The sequence below is a fragment of the Boleophthalmus pectinirostris genome, unplaced genomic scaffold (assembly GCF_026225935.1).
Source record: "Boleophthalmus pectinirostris isolate CB_2022bp ecotype Guang Dong unplaced genomic scaffold, ASM2622593v1 HiC_scaffold_22, whole genome shotgun sequence".
Classification (NCBI taxonomy): Eukaryota; Metazoa; Chordata; class Actinopteri; order Gobiiformes; family Gobiidae; genus Boleophthalmus; species Boleophthalmus pectinirostris.
The window spans coordinates 3,783,183-3,797,986 of NW_026571190.1; the positions used below are offsets into that span (position 1 = coordinate 3,783,183).

General features: G+C 40.1%; 1 protein-coding gene across 1 annotated transcript in view; it reads right to left on the reverse strand.

Moving 5' to 3' along the window:
- iqce (IQ motif containing E) overlaps positions 1-14,804 on the reverse strand; it is a 41,576-nt gene that overhangs the window by 13,412 nt on the left and 13,360 nt on the right. Inside the window, exons 10-17 of the mRNA XM_055158286.1 lie at positions 14,068-14,140; positions 13,399-13,439; positions 11,951-12,102; positions 9,087-9,142; positions 8,776-9,020; positions 6,815-6,922; positions 4,603-4,822; positions 466-525 (exon numbers count right to left, since the gene is read on the reverse strand). Of these exons, the coding sequence (XP_055014261.1) occupies positions 466-525; positions 4,603-4,822; positions 6,815-6,922; positions 8,776-9,020; positions 9,087-9,142; positions 11,951-12,102; positions 13,399-13,439; positions 14,068-14,140 (955 nt within the window). The remainder of the gene's footprint in view (positions 1-465; positions 526-4,602; positions 4,823-6,814; positions 6,923-8,775; positions 9,021-9,086; positions 9,143-11,950; positions 12,103-13,398; positions 13,440-14,067; positions 14,141-14,804) is intronic.

A 14,804-nucleotide genomic window follows, 5' to 3' on the forward strand; every position in this document is an offset into this window, starting at 1 on the left:
CAAAAAATTGACTTGGCGATATATCGATACAGCAGCAGCCCACGATATCGATACTGTATCATTACAAAAAGTGATACAATATATTTTGATATTTTTGCACACCCCTAATATACATTGCTGACTAATGTGTCTACTCAAATTTAATGTGAGTAAACAGCATTTCCCAGGAGAGATTTGAACCGACTACCTTCCAGTTGGTGGGCGGCTGCTTAACCCAGTCTGGTCAAAAAGTGTCACCAGAAGTTTGTACTGGTTTAGTTACTAGTACAATCTACAGCTCTCATAAAAGTTGGATTTTGTGGAGATTAAAGCCCGTTTTCAGATCGTAATATCCTTCAGATCTACTTACAATCTCATTTTTTTTTACAGTTTTTTTTGTGTTGATCAAAATGAGGGTTTGTTTTGATCTTCTTTCACTATTCTCTCGTTTTTGTTGTTGTTTTTTGAAGATGATTGGAGTCCCACCTTGAGTTGAGATTGTCTGTAGAGATGTCCTCTCAGCGTGGACTGCAACAACACCACGTCCTGACAAACACACAGAGAAAGAGAAGAAAGAGAAAGAGAAGTGAAAAGACGAGAGAAGGAGCAATAAGAGAAGAGGAGAGAGAACAGAAAAGAGGAGAGTGAGGAAAGAGAAGAGAGAAGTGGGAGGAGAAGAGGAGAGAAGGTAGGTGAAAAGAATAGAAAAGGGGAGAGAGAGAAAAAGAAAGAGAAAGACAAATTGGGGAGTAACAAGAGAAGAGTAGAGTGAAGGGAAGAGAAAAGTGAAAAGGCGAGAGAAGGAGCAATAAGAGAAGAGGAGAGAGAACAGAAAAGAGGAGAGAAGGTAGAGGAGACAGAATAGAAAATAATAGAGAGAAGAAGAGAGAGAATAGAAAAGGAGAACAAGGGAGGAGAGAGAAAAAAGAAGAGTGAGGTAAGAGAATAAAGAGGGAGGGGAGGAGAAGAGGAGAGAAGGAGAGAGAATAGAAAAAACAGAAGACAGAGGGAAAAGAAAAGGGGAGAGACAGAGAGAGAGAGAGAACAGGAGAGTGACGAGAGAAGAGGAGAGAGAAGGAGAGAGAAGTGAAGAGAAAAGTGAAAAGGCGAGGTGAGGAAACGGGAAAAGTGAAGTGGGAGGAGAAGAGGAGAGAAGGGAGGAGAAGAAGAACAGAGAGAAGAGGAGAGAGAATAGAAAAGAACAGAGAGAAGAGGGCAGCGAGAATAGAAATGGGGAGACAGAGAGAGAGAAAGAGAAAACAGAAGAGTGACGAGAGAAGAGTAGAGAGAAGGAGAGAGAAGTGAAGAGAAAAGTGAAAAGATGAGAGAAGGAGCAATGAGAGGAGAGGAGAGAGAAAAGAAAAGAGGAGAGAAGATAGAAGAGTGTGAGGAAAGAGAAGAGAGAAGTGGGAGGAGAAGAGAAAGAAGATGAAAAAGAACAGAGAGAAGAGGAGAGAGAAGGAGAGAGAATAGAAAAGAACAGAGAGAATAGAAAAGGGGGAGAGAGAGAGAAAACGGGAGAGTGAGGAGAGAAGAGGAGAGAGAGGTGAACAGAAAAGTGAAAAGGCAAGAGAAGGAGCAATAAGAGAAGAGGAGAGAGAACAGAAAAGAAGAGAAGATAGAGGAGAGAGGGAATAGAAAAGAGGAGAGGGAGGTAAGAGAATAGAGAAGAGGAAGGAGAAGAGAAGAGGAGAGAAGGGAAGTGAAAAAGAACAGAGAGAAGAGGAGAGAGAATAGAAAAGAACAAAGAGAAGAGGACAGAAAGAATAGAAAAGGGGACAGATAGAGAGAGAGAGAGTGAAGAGTGAAGAGTGAAGAGAAGAAAAAGGTAAGGTAAGAGAGAGAAGTAAAGAGAGGTAAGAGAATAAAGAGGGAGGAGAAGAGGAGAGGAGAGAGGGGAGGTGAAAAGGGGAAGAGAGAAGAGGGGAGAGAGAATAGAAAAGTGGAGAGTGAGGAGAGGAAAGTAGTAAAGAAGCGCAAATAGAAGGGGAGGGACAGGAGTGACGTGGAAAAGAAGGGAGAGAGAAAGAGAGACAAAAGGGGGGGAGAGAGAAGAGAAAAGAGGAGAGATGAGAGAAGCGACAGGACAAAAGTGACAGCAGAGAATAAACAAGAGGGAGAAGAGAAAGAGGAGATGAAAAGGGGGAGAGAGCAGAGGAGAGAGAGCGGAGAAAGAGGCATAAAAGAAGAGAGAGAGAGAGAGAGAGAGAGAGGGATGAGGATGAATGTAGGCCAGTGTCTTTTCCCTGGCGCTCCTGACAGCTCTGGACTGTGTGCTGGTGCTCCACTCCACACAGCTCACACAGTAAAGTGTCATTACAGAAGTGGAGGAGGAAGAGCTCTTCTCTACCTCTGCTTTCTGTCGTCATTTACTTCAAATACTTACTTCTTTGTGTTGTGTATTTGTATTGTATCTTTACTTTTTGGAGTTTTCTACCATGTTATAACATTACTTCCTCTTCAAAAACATGCCTCAAATGATTTTTTTAGGAGAGGGCTAAATCTGACAGCATCTTACACAGGGTATCCCCAGGTTTGACTACCCCAAATGTAAGACTTTTTAAAGACCTTTTTCAGACCACTTAAATGAAAATTAAGACCAACGTCGCACCCACTATGTGGGCGAAAAACACCAGATCCATTTCTAATAATAACCAACCAACCACCGGTACTATATCTAAAGTGTGGTGCAGCGCCTTCACTTTTTATTCTGCTTTTAGATGAATGTTTTGGGGAGGAAATCTGCATGCATACGGTGATGCAAAAGTGTGTGGAATTGGATTGTGTGCATGTCTGGCGGCTCGGTGGTGATGCTCGGTGGTGATGTATGTGACATAAACACGTACGCGACGTGAGCAGATCTGACCAGAGTTTTGTGTCTTGGGCAGTGTAGACGAAACTGGTTGTTTATTTATTGCCGGCGGTGCCAAAACTAAAGTATTGTCTGTGTATACTCTAAATTAGACGTGCATTCATATTATGTTATTTCACGTTTTTTTCCTCCTTCCATTTAACATTGCACTGCAGCCTGGTTGAGTAAAACAAAAAAATAGGCTAATGAAATTGAAAGCCTTTGTGAAAAAAATAAGACTTGAACAACAGAATTTAAGACTTTTTAAGGCCTTAATTTAGGAACATGAAATTTAAGACCTGTTTAAGACATTTAAGACCTCGTGGCTGCCCTGTTACAGCTAAACGTAATGAGAGTTTGAAGGATTTTTACACCAAAACAGTAACACACAGCAGAGCTTTCCATTTTAACTGGTCGGACAATTTACATCAGTGTCATGCGCGCATCCTACATAGGTCCCATAGGTTGGAGTTCTAAATTTGCAGCAGAGTGTCTCCAGGCTTTTTATCAGGGAAAAGACAGGAAATAAGCACGCAGTGTCAAAAGTAACTTAACCAATGACTTTTCAAAATACATTTACACTATATGTCACATCCAGGAGCTCAGGGAATGACTTATGGTGGAAAGTTTACAGCCGTGGAGGACAAAGATAAACCACTTTAGGACAGCAGACAGAAACTTTACAAGAACTTCTGAAGGAAAAGGCACGTGGAGCAGATGACCAAAGTTGGTGAGTATCTTAATTAACGCGAGCACTGCAGATAGTTTGTTATCTCTACAAAACATCGGCTCTCTTGTTGTCAACTTTTGTATTGTGATTTAAAACATAATTCATTTATTTATTTATCTATTTAGTTTATTTATTTGAGACAGGGACAGCGCACAATTTTGACATTAACCTTAACAGGAGAGATGCTTGTACCAGATTTTAGCATCAGAGCTCATTTCCACCTGTCGTCCCTGGACAGGTTCATTGATTGATCGTATTTAACTGACCTTAACTATCAACTGTTCTTCCTGGAGACTTGTGTAGCATGTTTTGGGTTGATGGGGGAAACCCAGTCAACAATGAAAACATAAACAATGTGAAAAGTTTAGTGTTTAAACATGAGAATCCACAGAGGCTGGCGTCACAGGAGCAGCCTCGGGTGTGAATTTTGTAAAAGTACGTGAGTATGCAGCTCTGCCTACGTTATGTGTCGCTGCACTCCTGGTGTTCCGGGTAAAAGAGTGTGATGATTCTAGCGGTTAAAGGGGTAAATTTGGAGCCAGGTTATATTAGGAATAGGAATTTATTTACAGACAAAATGGCAAAATCAAAACAGGATGATGTAGAGCGGATTAATATGAACATTTTTAGACCAAAATGCCGAGGCTCACAGCAGTGACACAGAGAGAGGAGCCACAATATTCTAATGTAAGTCAATGGGAGCCAGAATTAGAAAGAGCCGGAAGAGCCTCCATGTTCACTTCCTATTTAGTTAGTAGCCCAGAGAGAGATCACTAGATTGTTCAAACATGTATGGATGACATCTAAAGCTGCTTCAGGCATATTTTTGATGAGGGAACGTTATAACACAAGTTCAAAGTCTGTAACACCATCTTTAATAAAGCCAAATCATTACAGTGTTAAGCAGTCATTTTACTGGAGTGTGTTTGTGTGTTTGTCTCGTTGTTGTACTGTTATATTGTGTATTTGTTTATCATGACGTTATCCTTTGTACACTAGAATATCATGTTTTAAACCATGGAAGATAAAAGCTGTTACTGACCATGTCCCTGTGTGACCTCCAGGCCCTCTGGATGACCCGTGCTGCCCGATCCCTCGTCCGAGCCCCTGTCCCTGGGTGCTTGGGTCCATGGCACTCCCCTGTGTCTCCATGTGGCTCTTCACCCGCTCCATGTGAGAGGCTGAGGGGGGAGGTGAGAGCAGCACGTTCCCTCTCCTCCTCCAGACTCTGGAGCTTGGACCACAGCACCTCCATCTCCTGTCTGCCAAAAAAAAAAAAAAAGTTCAGGATTCAGGACTGGACATGCTGAATATTGTTTTGTTTTTGTTTTTTCATTAAACTTTGTTAAATCATCTCAAATGGGAGACTTTAAAGGGTCACTATTTTCTGATCTGTGTTATAAAACATGACTGGAGTTGTGTTTTGTTTCAGTCACATGTTTAACGCACAAAAGAAAGATTTGGATAATTTCTCTACTAACATATCTGCTTAACAAAAGGTAAAAAGCAGTTGTTGATTTGAAAACTACCTCTTCATGACATCATAAAAGTGGAACAGAGCTTTTTAGATTTGCATAAAAGGATGAGTCAAACATGTGAATGAAAAACAACACAACTCCAGGTCTGTTTTTGATGAGGTAACAACATTCTAACTTAAATCTCAAGAGTCAATTTAGCGTAATATAGAACCTTTAAAGATGCACAGTGTAACTTTTCTCACAAGGCTCTATCACTTATCACCTCTATGGACATAAATTTTACTTGAATTACTTCTGAAACACATGGATTCCTGTGCACACTGCGTGGGCTTGCCTCTCCACAGATCAGGCCTGTAAGTTGGCCTGGTGGTGTCACCTGCGTATTTGGCCCTACTACAGATGGAATGAGCCTTTATGGCTAAATCAAGTCGTAAGTAGCTTCCTTTGTTGTAAATTTTTTTAATTAATATAGATCCATGTTTGAAATTTACACTGAAAGATCTTGATCATTTGAAGGTTAATCTTATATTTACTGAAATGTTCACCTCCAATAAATATGATGTCACCTTTAGTAATGTATACAGTATACTGTATTTTCCGCGCTATGAGGCGCTCTGGATTATAAGGCACACTGTCATTAAATGATCTATTTTCAAACTTTTTTCACAAATAAACCGCACTGGACTTTAAAGGAAACCCAACAGTGTGATGGGTGAGTGGTTTTGTTTGTTTGTTCGTTCACGGTGACTCTGGGCTTTGTTCAGTTGTGGCGTGTAGGGAGGGTGCTGTCTGGGACCAACGGATTGTCGGCGTGTTCGCAGTGACTCAGTTGTTCAGTCGTGTCTAGAAGTGGCACATTGCACTCGCTTTTTCGGTTCGTTCCTCCGTTCTGTTCCTCGTTGCCGTGGAGTAATGAGTGTGTCTGTGGGTGTGTTTTGCTGTGTGGTCTCTGTCTGCTCCGTGTGTGTTTGCGTGCACTGTGGGTGGTGCAGCTTTGTAGTTTACTGAAGTCGTGCTGGGACACCTGAGTGAATTCGTGTATAGGGCACTCTGGATTGTGGGGCGCGAAGTCGTTTTTTGATGCGGTTGGTTAATTACGCACCCTATAACCCAGATTATACGGTATTATAATTCTTCTAACTCAATTAAAAATGTCATTGTAGTGTTCCATTATGTTCGGCAGATCAGCAGTTCCTACCAGCTGCCTGTGAGTGACGTTGATGGCAGGTTGTGAAGACGCTGCCGCTGAATCCATAGTTTTATCGCATGTCCAGTGTCGGTGTTACGGCCTGCGTTCCTCGCTTGTTTTACCACTTGTACCTTATGTATTTGCATATGCTGTGTGGTACCTGGCGCCTGATTGGTGGGATGTTTACTGAAGTCGTCCTGGGACACCCGGGTGGATTCATGTATAGGGCGCTCTGGATTGTGGGGAGCGCAGTCGTTTTTTGATGAGGTTGGGGCTTAAGAGCGTGTAGCTCTTTATTCATTTAGCGTAAGATAAATGAATAAACTTCACACATGAATCATTTGTTTTGGATCAATACACTAATTCAATGTAAAAAGGTGATAAACATTTATTTAGGATCACAACAAAGTTCTTTCTTATGTTCGTATGAAGTATGAACAGGCCTTAAGTTTGTCTCATTTTTGTGTCTGTCGTTTGAAAATATCTGTCAAACACAGGACCACAGCATTCCTTTTTTAGTGTGATATAATCTCGTATTCAGACATATACATGTTAGAGTCTCTGTGATATAGATAGACCTGACGCACTTGTGCTGCTTGGTCTCTTGGTCCCGTTCACTCCTCTGTCCACTCTTCCACTCCTCCATCTCTCTTTCCCGCCTCTCTCCTTCACTCTTCAGTCGCTCCAGCTCTTCTCTGAAACACAACATTTTGCTTTAAAAGGATGCCATCAAATATTTGCTAGCTTTTCTACAACGTGGACAGCCTAAAATAGCTTTGGCACATGGGAACTTTTCTTTTAAAGGGCCTGTACCTGATTTTCCCCATGTATTTGAACAAAATGTTACTCAAACACGCATTGATGATGTCTAAAAAGTCTTCAAGCATGTACGGATGAGAAAACATTATAATATGGTAGAAAGGCTTACTCTTTAACCTTGGCCCCAAAAACATGGCTGGATGAGTGTTTGGATTTGAATCTGTGTGATAAAGGCTTGGTGTCAGTCATTTACGATAAAATTTAAAGTGCAGCATCCTCATCACTGGGTCATTTAAAACTGTGAACATTTCACAGGTAATACTTGCAAAAAGCAATCACAAGAATCCATTCAACATCAATCTGCATAAGACATGGCTTGTTACAGTTTAAGGTACTGCACAGGCTACATCTATCTCCAGGTAAGAGAGCCAGACTATACCCTGGTGTGGATTCTTCCTGTACAAGGTGTGGTCATGACCCAGCCGACCTGAGTCACATGTTCTGGGTATGCCCCCGGCTAAATGACTTCTGGGAGAAAATATTCAAAACAATTTCATTTACATGCAAAAGGAATATCGTAGCAAATTGTGGAACAGCTTTGTTTGGGGTTGTGCCTCTGAATATTCCAGTGACCCTTCATCAGGGAGATGCAGTAGCGTTCATCGTGCTGCTCACAAGACGCTTAATACTGTTTAGTTGGAAGAAAGTCTCACCGTCTTTTAAGCGTTGGATGGAAGATGTCATGTCCCATTTAAAGCTCAAACATTTGAAACATACTATAAATAGATCAATTCAAAACTATCATAAAACCTGGCAGCCATTCCTCCTTTATTTTAAATCTGAATTATATTTAATAGCTCACTTACTTCATATTGTAAAGTTCCCTTAAATTTCCCTTTTTTTTTCCTTTTTCCTTTCCTTTAATTTGATTTAGTGATAACAGTAATGATGATAATTATTGTTGTGACTATTGTTACCACTATTGCTGTTGGTAATATTATTATTGTTATAATTAATATTATTTATTAATTTAATGTATATTATTATTATTATTTCATTTTTATATATATTGTTTGTTTCTTTTGGAATTGCCTGCTGTCTTGATGTTGTTGTTTTTGTGTTATGTATTTGTATGGTCATATCGGCTTGTCAAAGCCTGATCCCGTCAGATTTCAGAAGCTAAGCAAGACCGAGCCTGGTTAGTACTTGGATGGGAGACACTGGAAAAATCAGGCGCCACAGTGGGGTGCCAGTCACAGTGTCCTTAGGCAAGACACTTCACCCACATTTGCCTAGTATGAAAGTGGTGTGTGTGTGAGTGATGGTGGTGGAGGGACCGATGGTGCCGATTGGCATGGCAGCCGCACTTCCGTCAGTATGCCCCAGGGCAGCTGTGGCTACAATAGTAGTTTACCATCATCGGGTGTGGAGGAAAAAAAGAAGAATGAATCTATAAAAATGCTCTGTAAAGCGTCTTTGTGACATATGTTTGTGAAAAGTGCTATATAAATAAATAAATTATAAATGATAAATAATGTTTAAACATTTATAAAAGTCAATAAAAAGAACTGAATAATAATATAATATGGTAGAAAGCATCATAAACATCTTTAGATAGAATTTGGATAATTTCTTATACATGCAAACTGACGCAAAAGATCAAATTTAAAAAGGTTAAGAAGAATAAAGAGTTTCTGTGGTGTTTCCTGTCTTAATAAAATCCAGATAATTAGCACATAAAGTCAAATTAGGAAAGTCTAATGAGGACCATTCTGAACCCTCCACTCACTCTTTCCCCCTCAGCCTCTCCACTAGCTCCGCCCTCTCCTGCTCCCATTGGCTGAGGCATCCTTTCAGCATGGGCTCCTCCTCCTCCCTGGCCTCGGTCATGGTTGCCACGGAGATCCCTGCCTCTGTTGCCATGGTGAACGGCCGTGTCCTGTCCGGCATCTCACTGGCTGCCGTCTGAACCTCCCGGTCCAATAGCACGGCGCTCCTCACAGGGTGGGCGGGCCTCTTCCTGTCTTCCAGCCTCTGATTGGACGAGAGGGGAGTGTTATTGAAATGCATTGAGTGAGGAGCACCCACACGTGAACTCACCCTCTCCAGCTCGAGCAGCCTCCTGAGCAGCCTCTGTTTACTCCACTCCCTGTAGCCTGCACACAGATACACAGGACATGGTTGCAAAAAAAGAAGTCATTTTTCAGTACAGTTAAATAAGATGTTTTTAAATTATATCACATAATCATAATCTGTGTGTCTGACTATCAGAGGCAGTACTCAGTTACATTTACTTGAAGAAAGAAACTGTACCTCCCGTAGTGCTTTTCTACTTTTCTACCAATTTGTTAGGACCCAGCTCTGCTAGGGACAGGGAAGTAGGGGTGTGCAAAAATATTGAAATATCGTGTAATAGCCTGGATAGCAACCATAGCAGTTTCAGAGGAACAGAGTCAAGAAGAGACGATTTATAGAGCAGATCCCAGTGCATTTATTCCATTTCCAGACAAAAAATAGAAAAATATTTACAAAAGTCACAAAAGGTTAAAAACAGGCATGGCAGTCACCTGCGCTCAGTGTTGGGAAGGTGACTTTTAAAATGTATTCCCCTACAGATTACAGATTACATATCCCAAAATGTAGTTTGTAATGTAATCCATTCAATTATTTAAAGTGAGTAATGTAATCTGAATACTTTGGATTACTTGATATTGTCTTATTTCCTTTTCTTTTACAGGTAACTTCACAATCTGCACATAATCAATTTTTCAATAAACATTTTTAAACCTTTGTTTCTGTTTCTCATGACCTCACCTGTTAATTAGCCCTAGGCCCATGTAATGGACTGGCTACATTACATATCGATATACTGTATCGTTTAATGTGATGATACAGGATCGATATCGTGGGCTGCTGTATTGATATATCATCAAGAGTATTTTTTGCTGTATTTTACTAAATTATTTTGTTACAGAGCTACTGTTCTGTTACTTGTTCAGAGGAAGGAAACTCATTTATGCGACACATTTGACATTTTTACTGTTTTGACGATTAAAATGTTTGTGTTTCAGATGAACTTTGCACAAGAAGAAGTGATTTAACAAAAACTTTTAGTATCACAGACATGATTTAGCAATTATGTTTTATTGTACTGTATCGAATTGATCTGAAATATATCTTATTGAATCGTATCGAATCGAAGGTTCACTGTATCGAGATATGTATCGTATCCTGGCCTATGTATCGAGGTGTGTATCGTATCGGCATCTTCTTAATGATACCCAGCTTTACAGGGAAGTAACAAAAATAAAACCAAAGATGTAAAATGGAATAAATTAAATAATGTTTAATTAACAGGGGTGTAAAAGGTAAATTAACAAAAGACTAAAATATACAGAAAATAACCTAAACTCAGAAATGGAACAACAGAATAAACTGAGTTTTGTGCCACAAAATGGCTCACGCAGGCTTACACAAAACGAGTGGTAAAATTAAGGGACAAACACGAACGAAAATACAAGTTCCCAAATTAAACCACATAAGCCCACAAACAGAATCGAGTGACTAAATTAAAAAAGGCACAAAACAGAACTAAACTAAACTACACACATGAACACAAAATGGCAGACTGGCCACCAAGGCAGCACTACTATATTTTGTTTGCAATAACAGTACTCTTGACTACTTGAGTAAAAGTTGTGGTTCCTTTTCCCAGTGAATAAATCTACAAGTGACAAAAGCTTTATGTGACAATGCGAAATAATTTGAATATTTGTTTCTTGCTTCTTGTACCACTCTAAACTTTGTCACAGAGATTACACCAGACTTTTCAGCACTGATTTTCGTCCGAGCCTAAATTGTCCGCGATCTCCCTCCATGAATTTCTTGCCATTTGGCGCCTTCAGTGTTGGGAAGGTGACTTTTAAAATGTATTCCCCTACAGATTACAGATTACATACACCAAAATGTAGTTTGTAACGGAATCCATTAAGTTACTTAAGGTGAGTAACGTAATCTGAATACTTTGGATTACTTAATTTTAAAGACTAGGATATTGTAACATAAGAAGTTTTATCTGATAAAAGACAATGAAAAGCCCAGACTTTACTCAACCGTATTAAAAATATTATTGATAGAAGAGGAGGAGACACGTCCACGCATGTTTTAGATCTGGTTTAGACCTGGTTTAGACCTGGTTTTAGTCCTGGTTTAGATCTAGTTAAGATCTAGTTTAGACCTGGTTTAGTTTCCAGCAATGAGTGAAATTATACCAAAAAAAAAAGCCCAAAATATGAAAACAGGAAAATACCGCCGTGTAATCCATTTATTTCAGCAAAGTAACTGTAATCCAATTACCACTCATTGAAACAGTAACTGTAACTGAATACAGTAACTCATAATTTGTACTCTGATTACGTAACTCCGGTACATGTAATCAATTACTTCTCGACACTGGGCGCCTTTATAGTCATTGAGCGTCGTGTTGTATAGAGGTTTGTATTTTCTCACCATTTCCCCCAGATGTGACTCAAAACCATCCTTTTTTTTTTCTTGCTCAACACCGATAAGGAAGCAGATAAACCACACCCACATAAATAACCAATCAGAGCAAACATGTCAGACAGAGCTGCCAAACTGGCAAATGAAGTTCTTTTTGTTTGTCCAGCTCTGGGAGCAAGAACAAAGTTTTTATGTTCTTATGAAGTATGACCAGGTCTTTAGTTTGTCTCATTTTTGCGTCTGTCCTTTGAAAATACTACATTCTTTGCTTTATTTAATGTAGACCACTGCTGTGTACTTCTATTTGAGTAATATTATTTTGAAGTAATGTTGCTCTTACTTGAGTGCAAGCTTGGCTTCTCTACCACCTCTGCTGACCCCAGAGAGGTGACAGGAGAGAGTACCTGACCTGTATACCCCACACAGAGGTGACAGGTGTGAGGTGAGGTGTGGGGGTACCTGACCTGTGGGCCCTCCAGTGGGGTGCTCCGTGCTCAGCTCCTCCCTCAGCTCCCTGTTCTCCTGCTGCAGTTGGCTCACTCTCTCTGTCAGACGCAGCACCGTGGAGTTGAGCGCCCTCTGCTGGCGCTGGGAGCACTTACTCTCTGCTCGACAGCTACAGACACACACACACACACACACGCACACACACGCACACACACGCACACACACGCACACACACGCACACGCACACACACACACACACACACACACACACACGCACACGCACACGCATTGGTGTTAAGTTTCCGAACTTTGTGGAGACATTACCTTTATTATTTCCTGAAGACTGATCCAAACCATCCATCCACTGATCCATTGTTAATACTTGTGTGACATGTTATAATGTTGTTGGAGTTGTGTTTTGTTTCATTCACACATGTTTGATTAATCCTTCATTATAAGTCTGTCTACATCTCCAAAGCTCCAAATGCTCTGTTCCATCTTGTGATGTTGTGATGTCATGAAGCGGTCGTTTTCAAGTTAACAGCTCCTTTTACCTTCACCCAAATGATTCTAGTGAAGTGAATGGATTTTAAAAGCAGAGTGGAGCACTTCCAGTACCACCACTCAATCTGAGGGATGAGCTCAGCCTAAATGTGCACGTTTGTGTGTTAAACATGTGTGAAGGAAACAAAACACAACTCCAGGTCTATGTTAGTAGGTTCTTTTTTCTGACCAAGAGTTTGTTTTCATACCTGACAGTTTTGACTGCTCCCTGCACTCTTCCTCAGAGTGATGTCGCTGTGACGTGTCCGGTCAGTTGATTTAAACAGGAGTTGGTGCGGTCTTCCTACCAGTGGAGGCAGGACGACAGCGCCATCTGCAGTACCACTTCCTCAGGACAGTATCCCAGGTGTGTGAGTGTAAAAAAACAGTTTAAATCAGCTGATCAGATAAGTCACAGCGACATCACGTGACCACTCTGAGGAAGAGCACTAGTGAGCAGTCCAAACTGTCAGGCATGAAAACAAACTCTTGATTTGAAAAAAGAACCTAATAACATAAAATATCAGAAGTCCAAATGAACCTCATTGGACTACAACTCTATCAACAACTACTGCTGTTGATCTAATAACAAAGACTTATTTGCAATATAAATGAATATATATTCCAAAGAGATTAGCCAATATGTGGAATTAATATATTAACTCTTATAATAATATTTTAACAGACAGTAGAGGGTGCTACTGTCATTCTAAAAGAAACTACACATATATTCCAGGTCAGTTCCTCTCAGAAGTAGTAAAAAAATAAAAGTGGAACAATACTGAATCTATAATTTCTCTGCAGCAGAGTCATGTCAGGGTACACAGTGATAAAAGAATGTACATACAGTTTACAGGTCAGTTAGGAACAGTTTTTACAAAGGATGCCCTCCCAGATGTAAGTTGTGATCAAAAAGAGGTACCTTTTCTCTGCAGCATCCAGGAGCGTCTTAAGTCTTTGGATCTAAAAGAGACCAATACGTATTTTACAAATGACTTTTCACTTGTAATCTCAAATACACATATAGCATATCTCTGTAATAACAGGGTTTCCCCAGGTTTGACTACCCCAAAGTTAAGACTTTTTAAAGATCTTTTTAAGACCACTTAAATGAAAATTAAGAACATTGCACCCATTATGCAGGCAAAAAATACCAGATCCAATTCTAATAATGACCATTACTCACTGCTTTAAATAATAAAAAATACTTTTATAATAAAGTCTCATTCAATACTCATTTATAGTAGGACACATTGCTTGTAAAATGGCCAAAAAAGCACTTTTAACATTCTAACAAGACAAACAAAGTATTGTTTGTGCATTCTCCAAATTAGACGTTCATTCATGTTACATGATTTCATGTTGTTGATTTTTTTTCTCCCTCCATTTAACATGGCACTGCAGCCCGGTTGAGTATACAGAAAAACAGGCTAATGAAATTTAAGACTTCTGTGAAAAAAATAAGACTTGGGCAACAGAATTTAAGACTTTTTAAGGCCTTAAATTAGGAACATAAAATTTAAGACCTTTAAGACATAAAATTTAAGACTTTTAAGACTGCCCTGAATAAAACTGTTAGGAGCTGTCTCACCTCCTCAAAGTAGACCTCCATGGTGATCTTCAGCTCCTCCAGGTTGGTGGTCCTCAGCTCACTCTGAAGTTTACTAGAAACAGAAAACACATCAAACGTTCCATATGAATATAGTAGCTATAAGTCAAACTGTTGATTAAACTGTTGATTAAAAATACACTATCTCTTTTCTTATCAGTCCCTTAAGACATTACCCTTTGTACTAGTTGTACCATCACAAAGACATGAACAATAAACCAGGACAAAACATCTGCATTATGACAGATAAAGGTCCTACATCACATAAAATTGACTCTTGTGAGGTTTAAGCCCTGTTATAATGCTTTAATTCAGCAGAGATTGGCAATTCCAGCGCTGAATAAGTCTGGAGAAGTGAACATGTATAACAAATGTGTACTAGCTGCATGGTGCTAACTGTTGTGGTAACCTGACATTATTACCTGGTCCCCGAAGGGTTGACCAGGTTTTGTATTCACCCTGTGTGTCTGTGTGTCTGTCCACCCGTGATAATTCCGCCATTTATGGACCGATTGTCACCAAATTTGGTACGTGGGTCAAGCCCCTGTGCCCAGTGCTGCAAAAAAGTTTGGTGATGATCCAAGGTCATTTGAGGTCACACGGGTCAATTGAAAGGTCATGCCATTATAAAGGATCGGCAATTTCAGCAGTTTCTGAACCATCTGCGGGCTAAAATATTCACCCAATCATCACACAAGTTGGCACACACATAACCGGGG